This window comes from Palaemon carinicauda, chromosome 42, assembly GCF_036898095.1.
Source record: "Palaemon carinicauda isolate YSFRI2023 chromosome 42, ASM3689809v2, whole genome shotgun sequence".
In the NCBI taxonomy this organism is placed as follows: Eukaryota; Metazoa; Arthropoda; class Malacostraca; order Decapoda; family Palaemonidae; genus Palaemon; species Palaemon carinicauda.
Window position 1 is genome coordinate 28,551,751 of NC_090766.1, and position 12,932 is coordinate 28,564,682.

The window sequence follows — 12,932 nt, forward strand, 5'->3', positions numbered from 1 at the left end:
CAGCTTCTGAAGAGAGTTCGATCTAAGATGAGACAGGGTTCTCCTTGTGAAGGTTTTGTAAAGAAAAGGTATTAAATACAGAAAGTGAATGATAAGTAATCATGAAGTGTGGAACCTTTCTCCAAAATGATAATAATGCTATTAAAACTAAGCGCATAATGATCAGTTTTTAAAATTCAAAGAAGGAAAATGTTCAAATGTCCAAGGGATTAACAGATATTTCCACCTGCGATCGGCCAAGCCTTTCATGTAGTCAAGTTTTCCAGAGGAAGAAACTGAAGGACTTTTGTACAATTCTGAGGTCCCTAACCTGATTCCGAAGATTCCGAGGATTCCGAGGATTCAGCTTTGCCTGATTCTGATCCGAGAGCTGTAAAAGAAAAACTATTAGCATTCTGTGGGTTGGCTCCGCCTCTGAAGAGAGTACGATCTAAGATGAGACAGAGTTCCCCAAGTGACCATTTTGTAAAGAAAAGGTATTAAATAAAGAAAGTGAATGATAAGTAATCATGAAGTGTGAAACCTTTCTCCAAAATGATAATAATGCTATTTTAACTAAACGCATAATGATCAGATTTGAAAATTTATAAGAAGGAGAATGTCCAAATGTCCGAGGGATTAACAGATATTTCCACCTGCGATCGGCCAAGCCTTTCATGTAGTCAAGTTTTCCAGAGGAAGAAACTGAAGGACTTTTGTACAATTCTGAGGTCCCTAACCTGATTCCGAAGATTCCGAGGATTCCGAGGATTCAGCTTTGCCTGATTCTGATCCAAGAGCTGTAAAAGGAAAACTATTAGTATTCTTTGGGTTGGCTCAGCCTCTGAAGAGAGTTTGATCTAAGATGAGACAGGGTTCTCCAAGTGAAGATTTTATAAAGAAAAGGTATTAAATAAAATAAGTGAATGATAAGTAATCATGAAGTTGGACACCTCTCTCCAAAATGATAATAATGCTATTATAACTAAGCACATAATGATCAGATTTGAAAATTTATAAGGAGAATGTCCAAATGTCCAAGGGATTAACAGATATTTCCACCTGCGATCGGCCAAGCCTTTCATGTAGTCAAGTTTTCCAGAGGAATAAACTGAAGGACTTTTGTAAAATTCTGAGGTCCCTAACCTGATTCCGAAGAGTCCGAGGATTCCGAGGATTCAGCTTTGCCTGATTCTGATCCAAGAGCTGTAAAAGGATAACTAACAATATTCTTTGGGTTGGCTCAGCCTCTAAAGAGAGTTCGATCTAAGATGAGACAGGGTTCTCCTAGTGAACATTATGTAAAGGAAAGGTATTAAATAAAGAAAGTGAATGATAAGTAATCATAAAGAATGAAATCTTTCTTCAAAAAGATAATAATGCTATTATAATTAAGTGCATAATGATCACATTTGAAAATTTATAAGGAGAATGTCCAAATGTCAAAGTGATTGACAGCTATTGATGCCTGCGATCGTGTAGTCAGGTTTTCCAGAGGAATGATCTGAAGGACTTTTCTACAATTCTGAGGTAACTAACCTGATTCCGAACATTCCGAGGATTCTGTTGATTCAGCTTGGCCTGATTCTGATCCGAGAGCTGTAAAAGGAAAACTATTAGCATTCTTTGGGTTGGCTCAGCCTCTGAAGAGAGTTCGATCTAAGATGAGAAAGGGTTCTCCTAGTGAACATTTTGTAAAGAAAATGAATTAAATAGAGAAAGTGAATGATAAGTAATCATAAAGTGTGAAATCTTTTTCCAAAAGGATAATAATGCTATTATAACTAAGCGCATAATGATCAGATTTGAAAATTTATAAGAAGGAGGAAGTCCAAATGTCTGAGGGATTGCCAGATATTTCCGCCTGCGATTGGCCAAGCCTTTCATGTAGTGAGGTTTTCCACAGGATTAATCTGAAGGACTTTTCTACTATTCTGAGGAAACTAACCTGATTCCGAAGATTCCGAGGATTCCGATGATTCAGCTTGACCTGATTCTGATCCGAGAGCTGTAAAAGGAAAACTATTAGTATTCTTTGGGTCGGCTCAGCCTCTGAAGAGAGTTCAATCTAAGATGAGACAGGGTTCTCCTAGTGAACATTTTGTAAAGGAAAGGTATTAAATAAAGAAAGTGAATGATAAGTAATCATAAAGTGTGAAACCTTTTTTCAAAAAAAAAAAAAAAAATGCTAATATAACTAAGCACATAATGATCAGATTCGAGAATTTATAAGAAGGAGAAAGTCCAAATGTCTGAGGGATTGCCAGATATTTCCGCCTGCTTTTGGCCAAGCCTTACATGTAATCAGGATTTCCAGAGGAAGGATCTGAATGCGTTTTCTACAATTCTGAGGTCCCAAACCTGAAACCAAAGATTTCGAGGATTCCGATGATTTTGGTTGGCCTGATTCTGATCCGAGACCTGTAAAAGGAAAACTATTAGTATTCTTTGGGTTGGCTCAGCCTCTGAAGAAAGTTCAATTTAAGATGAGACAGGGTTCTCCTAGTGAACATTTTGTAAAGGAAAGGTATTAAATAAAGAAAGTGAATGATAAGTAATCATAAAGTGTGAAACCTTTCTTCAAAAAAATAATATTGCTAATATAACTAACCACATAATGATCAGATTCGAAAATTTATAAGAAGGAGAATGTCCAAATGTCTGAGGGATTGCCAGATATTTCCGACTGCTATCGGCCAAGCCTTACTTGTAATGTGGATTTCCAGAGGAAGGATCTGAAGGACTTTTCTACAATTTTCAGGTCCCGAACCTGACTCCAAAGATTCCGAGGATTCCGATGATTCAGTTTGGCCTGATTCTGATCCGAGACCTGTAAAAGGAAAACTATTAGTATTCTTTGGGTTGGCTCAGCCTCTGAAGAGAGTTCGATCTAAGATGAGACAGGGTTCTCCTACTGAAAATTTTGTAAAGGAAAGGTATTAAATAAAGAAAGTGAATGATAAGTAATCATGAAGTATGAAACCTTTCTTCAAAAAGACAATAATGCTATTATAACTAAGCGCATAATGATCACATTTGGAAATTTATAAGAAGGAGAATGTCCAAATATCAAAGGGATTGCCAGATATTTCTGCGTGCGATCGGCCAAGCCTTTCATGTAGTTAGGTTTTCCAAAGGATTAATCTGAAGGAATTTTCTACAGTTTTGAGGTCCCAAACCTGATTCCGAAGATTCTGAGGATTCCGGGGATTCAGCTTCGCCCGATTCTGATCCGAGACCTGTAAAAGGAAAACTTTTAGTATTCTTTAGGTTGGCTCAGCCTCTGAAGAGAGTTCGATCTAAGATGAGACAGGGTTCTCCAAGTGAACATTTTGTAAAGGAAAGGTATTAAATAAAGAAAGTGAATGATATGTAATCATAAAGTGTGAAACCTTCCTTCAAAAAAATAATAATGCTCTTATAACTAAGCGCATAATGATCAGATTTGAAAATTTATAAGGAGAATGTCCAAATATCAAAAGGATTGCCAGATATTCCTGCCTGCGATCGGCCAAGCCTTTCAAGTAGTCAGGTTTTCCAGAGGAAGGATCTGAGGAATTTTCTACAATTCTGAGGAAACTAACCTGATTCCGAAGAGTTCGAGGATTCCGATGATTCAGCTTCGGCCAATTCTGATCCGAGACCTGTAAAAGGAAAACTATTAGTATTCTTTAGGTTGGCTCAGCCTCTGAAGAGAGTTCGATCTAAGATGAGACAGGGTTCTCCTAGTGAACATTTTGTAAAGGAAAGGTATTAAATAAAGAAAGTGAATGATAAGTAATCATGATATAAGAAACCTTTCTTCAAAAAACAATAATGCTATTATAACTAAGCGCATAATGATCAGATTTGGAAATTTATAAGAAAGAGAATGTCCAAATATCAAAGGGATTGCCAGATATTTCTGCCTGCGATCGGCCAAGCCTTTCATGTAGTCAGGTTTTCCAGAAGAAGGATCTGAAGGACTTTTCTACAATTTCGAGGTCCCAAACCTGATTCCGAAGATTCCGAGGATTCCGGTGATTCAGCTTCGCCCGATTCTGATCCGAGAGCTGTAAAAGGAAAACTATTAGTATTCTTTAGGTTGGTTCAGCCTCTGAAGAGAGTTCGATCTAAGATGAGACAGGGTTCTCCTAGTGAACATTTTGTAAAGGAAAGGTATTAAATAAAGAAAGTGAATGATATGTAATCATAAAGTGTGAAATCTTCCTTCAAAAAGATAATAATGCTTTTATAACTAAGCGCATAATGATCAGATTTGGAAATTTATAAGAAGGAGAATGTCCAAATATCAAAGGGATTTCTAGATATTTCTGCCTGCTATCGGCCAGGAAGGATCTGAAGGACTTTTCTACAGTTCTGAGGTGCCAAACCTGATTCCAAAGATTCTGAGGATTCCGATGATTCAGCTTGGCCTGATTCTGATCCAAGAGCTGTAAAAGGAAAACCATTAGTATTCTCTGGGTTGGCTCAGCCTCTGGAGAGAGTTTCATCCAAGATGAGAAAGGGTTTTCCTAGTGAACATTTTGTAAAGGAAAGGTATTAAGTAAAATGAAAAAAATTCGGAATCTCTATTACATTATTATTTAGATATTATCATTATATATGAAATCCTCAGATGTATAAGGAAAATCACTGAACATGAATGGAACTAATTCTATAAGGTATAATATTAAAACTTGTAGCAGGCATCAGTTGGGAAGTATATATAAATTATTGAGTAGAGAACAATTATCAAACATTCTAATCTTATTCTTGTAATCCTCTTTTTCATAACTGAACAGATATTTGCATGTTTTGAAATATAGATTTCATAATTAACCACTGCATCATTAGCTATCCCATATGAGGCTAAGTGACTTACAAGGGTGACAACAGCTACAACTGGTACCAGCGCACAGAGTTGAATCGATAACGTCAAGGCATACTTCACCATCAAGTTCATTGTAGCAGTAACCACCTACATCGGTGCACAAGGTTTCGTTTGCACACACTGCGAATTCTTCAAGAACGTTTCATTCAATTAGAATTACTGAATGTTACATTAGTCATGTTTAGTAGATCAAATACTAAAAGATGATCTTTATAATAATACAATACAACAGTAAACACAAAGATCTCTAAATATCCAATAAGTATTAAATATGATAGAAAAATCCTCCCTTGAAAAGAAGTGCGCATGTTTTATGTAATATGAATCTAGATTTTAGTCGCCTGAAATAGATGGGTTATAACTTGGACATAAGCTCTCCAGATTTCTAATACAAACTGCGAATAAGAGAAACTGTAAAGTGAATTATTTAGGGCCATCGCTTACCTTCAATGCAGCAAGAGCAATTTACCCCGTCGCATCCCTCGGGGAAGGAGGTGCCACTGCAGCTATGGCCACTGTTCACCTTATAACAATACCCGTCATTCTCAGTACATATATCATTTAGTGTGCAGGCTTGAAATGAAGAAGAAGGAATAAATTTCATTAGATTCAATCTTCACTGCCAACTGTTATCCCTCAAACGCTGATCAAATCTTAAAACATTTTACTGGGGAAGGATTTTACTCTTTACTATATCCACTAAATTCGAAGCCATCACAAGAAACTCCTGAGGTCCCTAACCTGATTCCGAAGATTCCGAAGATTCCGATGATTCAGCTTGGCCTAATTCTGATCCGAGAACTGTAAAAGGGAAAGTATTATTATTCTTTGGGTTGGCTCAGCCTCTGAAGAGAGTTCGATCTAAGAAGAGACAGGGTTCTCCTAGTGAATATTTTGTAAAGGAATATTATTAAATAAAATAAAACTAATTTGGAATCTCTAGTACATTATTTTTTAGATATTATCATTAAATGTGAAATCCTCGAGTGTATAAGGAAAATCAATTGAAATGAATGGAACTACTTCTATTATCTTATATAGCATCTTTACCCGAGTAGTAAAAGTGCCAGTCTGGGATATCTTTCCAAAGTATTACAACATATGGGGAAAGTTACATTTAGCCTATGGGTTTCAAAGTACAGATGGTAAATTACATAGGAATTTGTACTTATAGGTCTTACTTCATCCAAATTTTTAAACCTACGGAACGATTCACAGCAAAGCCTCATCACCTGTCCGAAGCATTTCTTCCAAATATCCTTTTTCATCAAATTTGTGTCTATCATTGAAAGAGGGAGCCCATGTAATATATCAAACGTAAAGGGAGAAAAGGAAATAAAGAGTTACGCCTTGATTTCTATGTCAAACATTATTGATATATGATAATAGAAAGCAGCAGCGAAAGTGAAAATGCATCAGTATAGAAAATTTATAGAATTGTGAGATAGAATAATAATTCAATGTTGGAAGAGGACATTATTATTATTATTATTATTATTATTATTATTATTATTATTATTATTATTATTATTATTATTATTATTTGCAAAGCTACAACCCTAATTGGAAAAGCAGTATGCTATAAGCCCAAGGGCTCCAACAGGAAAAATAGCCCAGTGAAGAAAGGAAATAAGGAAATGAATAAACTACAAGAGAAGTAATGAGCAATTAAATGAAATAGAAATAATAAAATGAATTCATATATAAACTATAAAAACTTCAAATAACAAGAGGAAAAGAAATAAGATAGAATTGTGTGATGGAGTGTACCCTCAAACAAGAGAACTCTAATCCAAGACAGTGGAAGGCCAAGGTAAAGACACTATGGCACTACCTAAGACTAGAAAATAATGGTTTGATTTTCGAGTGTCCTTCTCTTAGAAGAGCTGCTTTCCATTGCTAAAAAGTCTCTTTTACCCTTACCAAGAGAAAAGTAGCCACTGAGCAGTGCATTGCAGTAGTTGTTAATCTCTTGAGCAAAGGAAAATTGTTTGGTAATCAAAGTGTTATCAGATGTATTAGGATAGAGTAGAATGTGTAAATAATAGGCTAGACTATTCATTTCATGTGTAGGCAAAGGTAAAATGCACCGTAACCAGAGAGAAAGATCCAATGTAGTACTGTCTGGCCAGTCAAAGGACCCCATACTTCTCTAGCGGTAGTATCTGAACGGGTGGCTGATGCCTTGGCCAACCTAGTAATGTACCTACTACATTAAAATAATCTTTGTTCTTCACTGTCACAAGATCTGCATATGAATAAAATGTCCCTCTACAGTTATATCGATTTGGTGAATAAGGTGTTGATATTGAAATCACTTTCGTGGCGTTGCTTCCGAGAGAGTGAAAGTCAACGAAGTTTGTACGTCTTACTTACAGTTCTGATGTCCAAGTGTTTAATGGATCGCTTCGAGATTGAATCTACTCACCTGGGTTTCCCTGTAATAGACAGAAAGATCATTTTATTAGTTGGTTTAAAGAAAAGATAAAACCAAACGGTGTTGACAATAACATCAGAATAATTTTTGCCAGGCAAGAATAGAATGATAGACATATTAAGCTAAAGGAACAGTTCCGGAAATAAAATATGTAACAAAATTAGGCAAAAGCTTCCAGTTGCCCATTAAAGAATATTGAATTCTTAAGGAACTGTCTGTTTCAACTTGAAAATTCCAGTGAATGAACTAAATTTACATGTAAAGCTTGAACAAAATCTATAGAAAAATGACTGAATAAGAACCTTGTACTACAAGACTTAGTTGATTAAAATAAAATAGAATGACTTAATGTGACCGATATACACGTGGGAAAGATATTGAAGGATATTGAGAAGAATAATATTGGAAAAGAAAAATAGCATTCCACAGAGGACTAATGCACATATCTAAAATATTATTCAACATTTTCTTCATGGTGCCCCATAACGACTATTCTGCAATCTAGTACTTATAAAATCAATAATAATGATGAGAAAAGCCCTAAAAAGTCTTGATTGAAAATAAAAGGACAGGACCTTAAACAAATGGACAAACTAGTAAACTTACATTTGCTTGCAGCGATGAAGCGAAGATCAGCAGAGTGATGAAAGTCTTCATGGTTGAAGAGGAAGAAGATCGTCACTTATGCAAAAGCTCTTTGACTGTCTGGCCTCAGAAGAAGCAGTGGTCTTTCACAGGATATGAGTAGGCTAGGCTACTGCACCTCACTGACAATGTTGGGACCCACGACTAGGCTTTTATTGGGGCTTTTTGAAGCTTCCAACAAAGAATGACCTTCAATGGACAGCGATGAGCAGCTGGCCAAAATGCCAATAACAGATGATTCGGAACAATTCTAACAATTAAATGTGACCTTGACGTTTTCAATAAACACATATGGCCCAACATTAATTATGTACTAGCAACAAATAAATAAAGGTTTTTTGGTGTGGTTAATCCCAATATGCTTTAACACTTGTACTAGATCTAGTTTTAAATCTATAAATGTAGATTCAAGGGATTTTCTAACGTTATCTACAATGACTTGTTCGTAAACATAAAACGCTCGTATTGCGAAGTAGTGCATTTTCAAGATATTTAATTAGATTTTATACCAAATATTATAATGTCTTTTTAACAATAACAAACTCTCTCTCTCTCTCTCTCTCTCTCTCTCTCTCTCTCTCTCTCTCTCTCTCTCTCTCTCTCTCTGTCTCTCTCTCTCTCTCTCTCTCTCTCTCTCTCTCTCTCTCTCATTTCATCAAATTTGTGGGGAAACATAAATGTGTCCCAAATGAAACTCTTACAACTTCTACAAAACCAATCACTTAATTCGAGTGTTTTTCTGAAAAAATTTTGTTATGAAAATTGATAGAAGGATTAAAGCCATTCAAAGTCATATTTTGGATTTTGTTCACGGTATGCAACACAAATTAGAGAGAGAGAGAGAGAGAGAGAGAGAGAGAGAGAGAGAGAGAGAGAGAGAGAGAGAGAGAGAGACTAAATATCGATTTCATTCATTAGATACTTTTGGAACACAAGGTGCGTCTCAGTTAGCCTACTCTGAACGAACACATACCCATATCTTCATATATATATATATATATATATATATATATATATATATATATATATATTTATATATATATATATATTTATATATATATATATATATATATATATATATATATATATATATATATATATAAATATATATATATATATATATATATATATATATATATATATTTATATATATATATATATATATATATATACTGTATATATATTTATTCATATATATAGTGTATGTACATATACAAACAATATATATATATGTATATATATGTATATATATATATATATATATATATATATATATATATATATATATATATATATATATACATATATACGGTATATATATAAATATATATATATATATATATATATATATATTTATATATATGTACATATATATCCTATATCCTTCCTATTTCTATTTTCAGGTCTTGATACTTATCCATTTTTCCCTCTCTTTCTCTTCAACTCTGGAGTCCCGTGGTACTGCGACATCAATGAGTGATTCTTTCTTCTTGATTTTGTCAATCAACGTCACGTCTGGTCTATTTGCGCTTATCACCCTATCTGTTCTGATACCATAGTCCCAGAGGATCTTTGCCTGATCGTTTTCTATCACTCCCTCAGGTTGGTGCTCGTACCACTTATTACTGCAAGGTACCTGACGTTTCTTGCACAGGTTCCAGTGGAGAGCTTTTGCCAATGAATCATGCCTCTTTTTTGTACTGGTTCTGTGTAAGTACCGGACACTCGCTTGCAATGTGGTTTATGGTTTCATTTTTCTTGTTGCACTTCCTACATGTGAGAGAGATGTTCTTTCCGTCTATTGTTCTTTGAAAATATCTGGTTCTAGGGCCTGATCTTGTGCCGCTGTTATCATTCCTTCAGTTTCCTTCTTGAGCTCTCCCTTAAGTAACTATTGCCACATGTCATCGCTGGCTAGTTCTTTAGTCTGTCTCATATATTGTCCGTGCGTTGGTTTATTTTGCTAGTCCTCAGTTCTGTTTGTCATTCTCCTGTCTCTGTATATTTCTGGTTCTTCGTCTTCTTTTATCAATCCTTCTTCCCATGCACTTTTGAGAGACTCGTCTTCACTGGTTTCCCGATATTGCCCCAGTGTTCTATTCCCAATGCTGACGTAGTCCTCTATACTTAGTAATCCTCTCCCTCCTTCCTTTCGTGTTATGTATAGTCTGTCCTCATTTGCTCTCGGGTGTAGTGCATTGTGTATTGTCATATGGTCTATGGTGCTTAGTTCTGACTTCGTCTATTCGACTATTCCTGCGCTGCATCTGATTAATGGTACTTCCCATGTGTTTTTAGCTTTTATCATATTTCTGCCGTTGAGTTTTGACTTGACTATCACTTTGAGTCCGCATATATTCTTTTCTGATCGTATCCTTAATCTCTTGGTGTTTTATATCCCCTCCTTCCATTATTCCCAGGTATTTGTATCCCATCTCATCTATGTGTTTGATGTTGCTCCCATCTGGTAGCTTTATCCCTTCAATCCTTGTTTCTTTTTCCTTTTGTATGTTGACTAAGCAAATTTTTTTATTCCAAACTCCATCCTGGTGTCCCTGGATACATTCCCTACAGTGGACTAAGGAATCTACTTCCTTGATGCTCTCACCATACAGCTTGATGTCGTCCATGAACATCAGATGGTTAATTATATGGCCTCTTTTCTTAGATTGGTACCCAGCATCCATCTTCTTCAGTACTTTTGTCATGGGAATCATGGCTACTACGAAGTGAAGTGGGGACAGTGAGTCGCCCTGAAAGATCCCTCTCCTGTTATTAACCTCAGCTAGTCTTATTCCAGAGCTTTAAGTACTGTATTTGAGTTGTGCATTGTATTTTTGAGGAAGCTGATGGTGTTTTCCTCAGCCCCATATATTTTCAGGCATTCTATTAGCCATGTGTGTGGTATCATGTCGAAGGCTTTCTTATAGTCAATCCAGGCCATCTTAGGTTGGTTTTCCTTCTGCTGTTCTTCATTACCATTTTGTCTATCAGGAGCTTGTCTTTTGTGCCCCTGCACTTCCTTCTGCAGCCTTTCTGTTGGTGGGGAATGGTGTTTGTCTCCTCTATGTAGTTGTATAGTCTTTCCTTGATAATATCTGTTAGTAACTTCCACATTATTGGTAGTCAGGTGATAGGCCTGTAGTGGGTTAGGTTGTCGATGGACTGGTTGAGTAACATTGGGGCTGGTCAGTCGTTGTATGGGTGACCGCTCTCCTCGGCGTTGATCCCTTGGGAAAAGATCTTTACCATAATTTCCTCAGTCTACTACAGCTGTAAATGAGTACCTATCCTTGATGGGGTAGGGTCCAGCTATGGGTTGAATAGCAAAACTCAGCAATGTTGGAAAGAAATGAAGGATTGATCGACAATGACGCAAATGGAACCTTTGGCAACAGAGGAGCTTTGTCTGCCAGGTATTCAACTTAATTGAAGGGAAAGCCGGTCAGGTACTTGGAGGTCGTCATCCAGCAATTGACCACCATAGGAAAAGGAAGAAATAGACAAGAGAAGAAATCAAGGGAATACAGAGATGCTACACCAGAAGCAACAAGACAGAGATAGGATATAGATGAAGGTTGGTCAAAATCTGGAATGAGAGGAATAACACCCCAAAAAATGAGCAGAGGCTGGCGGACCAAGTAATGAACATAAAGAAAAAGAACTGGTTCTTCCCAACAGAAAGAGAGGAACTGGAAAGGGAAATAACACGACAACAAGTTACAAGAAGACGAACTGAGAGACGATGCCACAGAAGACGACAGGGATGATGAGGTATCAAACAATGACATTCAAAGAAACACCAACAAAGTAATAGAGGAAGGAATGGGTACAAAAGATTAGACAAGGGATGGAGCCAGATACAGGGAGAACAACGATCCCATCCATGAAAGCCTACAACACCAAGAAATTAAGGGAGAAAACAAGTGAGGTCAATGAAATAATGAGAATAATAACAACCACCAGTATCACTTGGCATATGCAGGAGCAAGACTAGTAGCAGAACTGATGGGGATACGAACACCTACTGTACACCACCGACATGACCAACCCAACAGAAACCAAAACAGTAACCTCCTTGAAAAAGGCGCCTGGAAAAGCAAAGCATGGTGATGAGATCTGACTTGAGTAAACTGAAAGAGATGGTAGAAAAAAGGCTAAGAAGCGAGAAAACAAGGGAGGATCTCAACGAGAAATACAAAATACAAGAGAGGGGACTAAACAACATGATAGATTATTATTATTATTATTATTATTATTATTATTATTATTATTAATATCGTTATCTAATATGACTACATCGAGAAAATTTCACGTCATTTTTCAGCACAGACATGTACAAAGGTCATTTAGTCAAAGCAATGGAACTCAGGAGTTGGGATTGTGGTGTAAAACTAATAGTTGTGGCAGAAATCTGGAAGAATTTCCTCACAAATAATGCAAATAAACAGTAACTAGTTATGCTGATACCACAAGTACTGGGAGGTCAGGACTTCAGCGAGAAGTTAAAGAAGAAACGTGTGATGTTGGTCTGTGAAGGGAGGGCAAAAGAAGTGATGTTAGTCATTGGAGATGTTATGACCTCAGAAATCGTCTCTCCGCAGTCAGAGCAAGAGGAAACTGATACTTGAGTCATCTTGTACTACAGATAGGCAGAGCAGCAGAAAGTTTGTGAGTATGGAGCCCTGAGAGGGACATTTTCTTCCTTCTGCTTCATAATGATCGCAGTCTGAATGACCAAGTCCTGGTTGACACTGGCGCTGGCAAAAACCACAGAATGTTAGATATTTACAAACTAGCAGAAGATTTCCCCATATAGTAGAGCGATTCCCTAATAGCCCTACATGCCTACATCACCAGTGTATTTAAGGGGATATGTAAATTAAATCCATTAAAGATGCTACAGAAGATGCCCAGGTTTCAGAATAAGGAATTTCCTGTTGAAATCTGATGCTTGTAGTATCGGTTTCGAAGTTAATATGGCCTTCGTTTGACTTT

The 12,932-nt window shown here is 36.4% G+C and overlaps 1 protein-coding gene and 1 long non-coding RNA gene across 2 annotated transcripts; both read right to left on the reverse strand.

Moving 5' to 3' along the window:
* Positions 1-714: 714 nt before the first annotated feature.
* Positions 715-3,910, reverse strand: LOC137633065 (uncharacterized). Its single transcript, XM_068365230.1, has 8 exons — positions 3,904-3,910; positions 3,564-3,623; positions 2,687-2,809; positions 2,278-2,400; positions 1,928-1,987; positions 1,519-1,578; positions 1,126-1,185; positions 715-779 (listed from the first exon to the last, which is right to left on the reverse strand). The coding sequence occupies exons 1-8, from the start codon at positions 3,908-3,910 to the stop codon at positions 715-717; spliced, it is 558 nt and encodes a 185-aa protein (XP_068221331.1).
* Positions 3,911-4,369: 459 nt separating this feature from the next.
* LOC137632933 (uncharacterized) lies at positions 4,370-5,656 on the reverse strand. The gene is made up of 4 exons (XR_011042144.1): positions 5,594-5,656; positions 5,297-5,425; positions 4,844-4,981; positions 4,370-4,412 (listed from the first exon to the last, which is right to left on the reverse strand). It is a non-coding gene; the product is annotated as an uncharacterized lncRNA (long non-coding RNA).
* Positions 5,657-12,932: the final 7,276 nt, after the last annotated feature.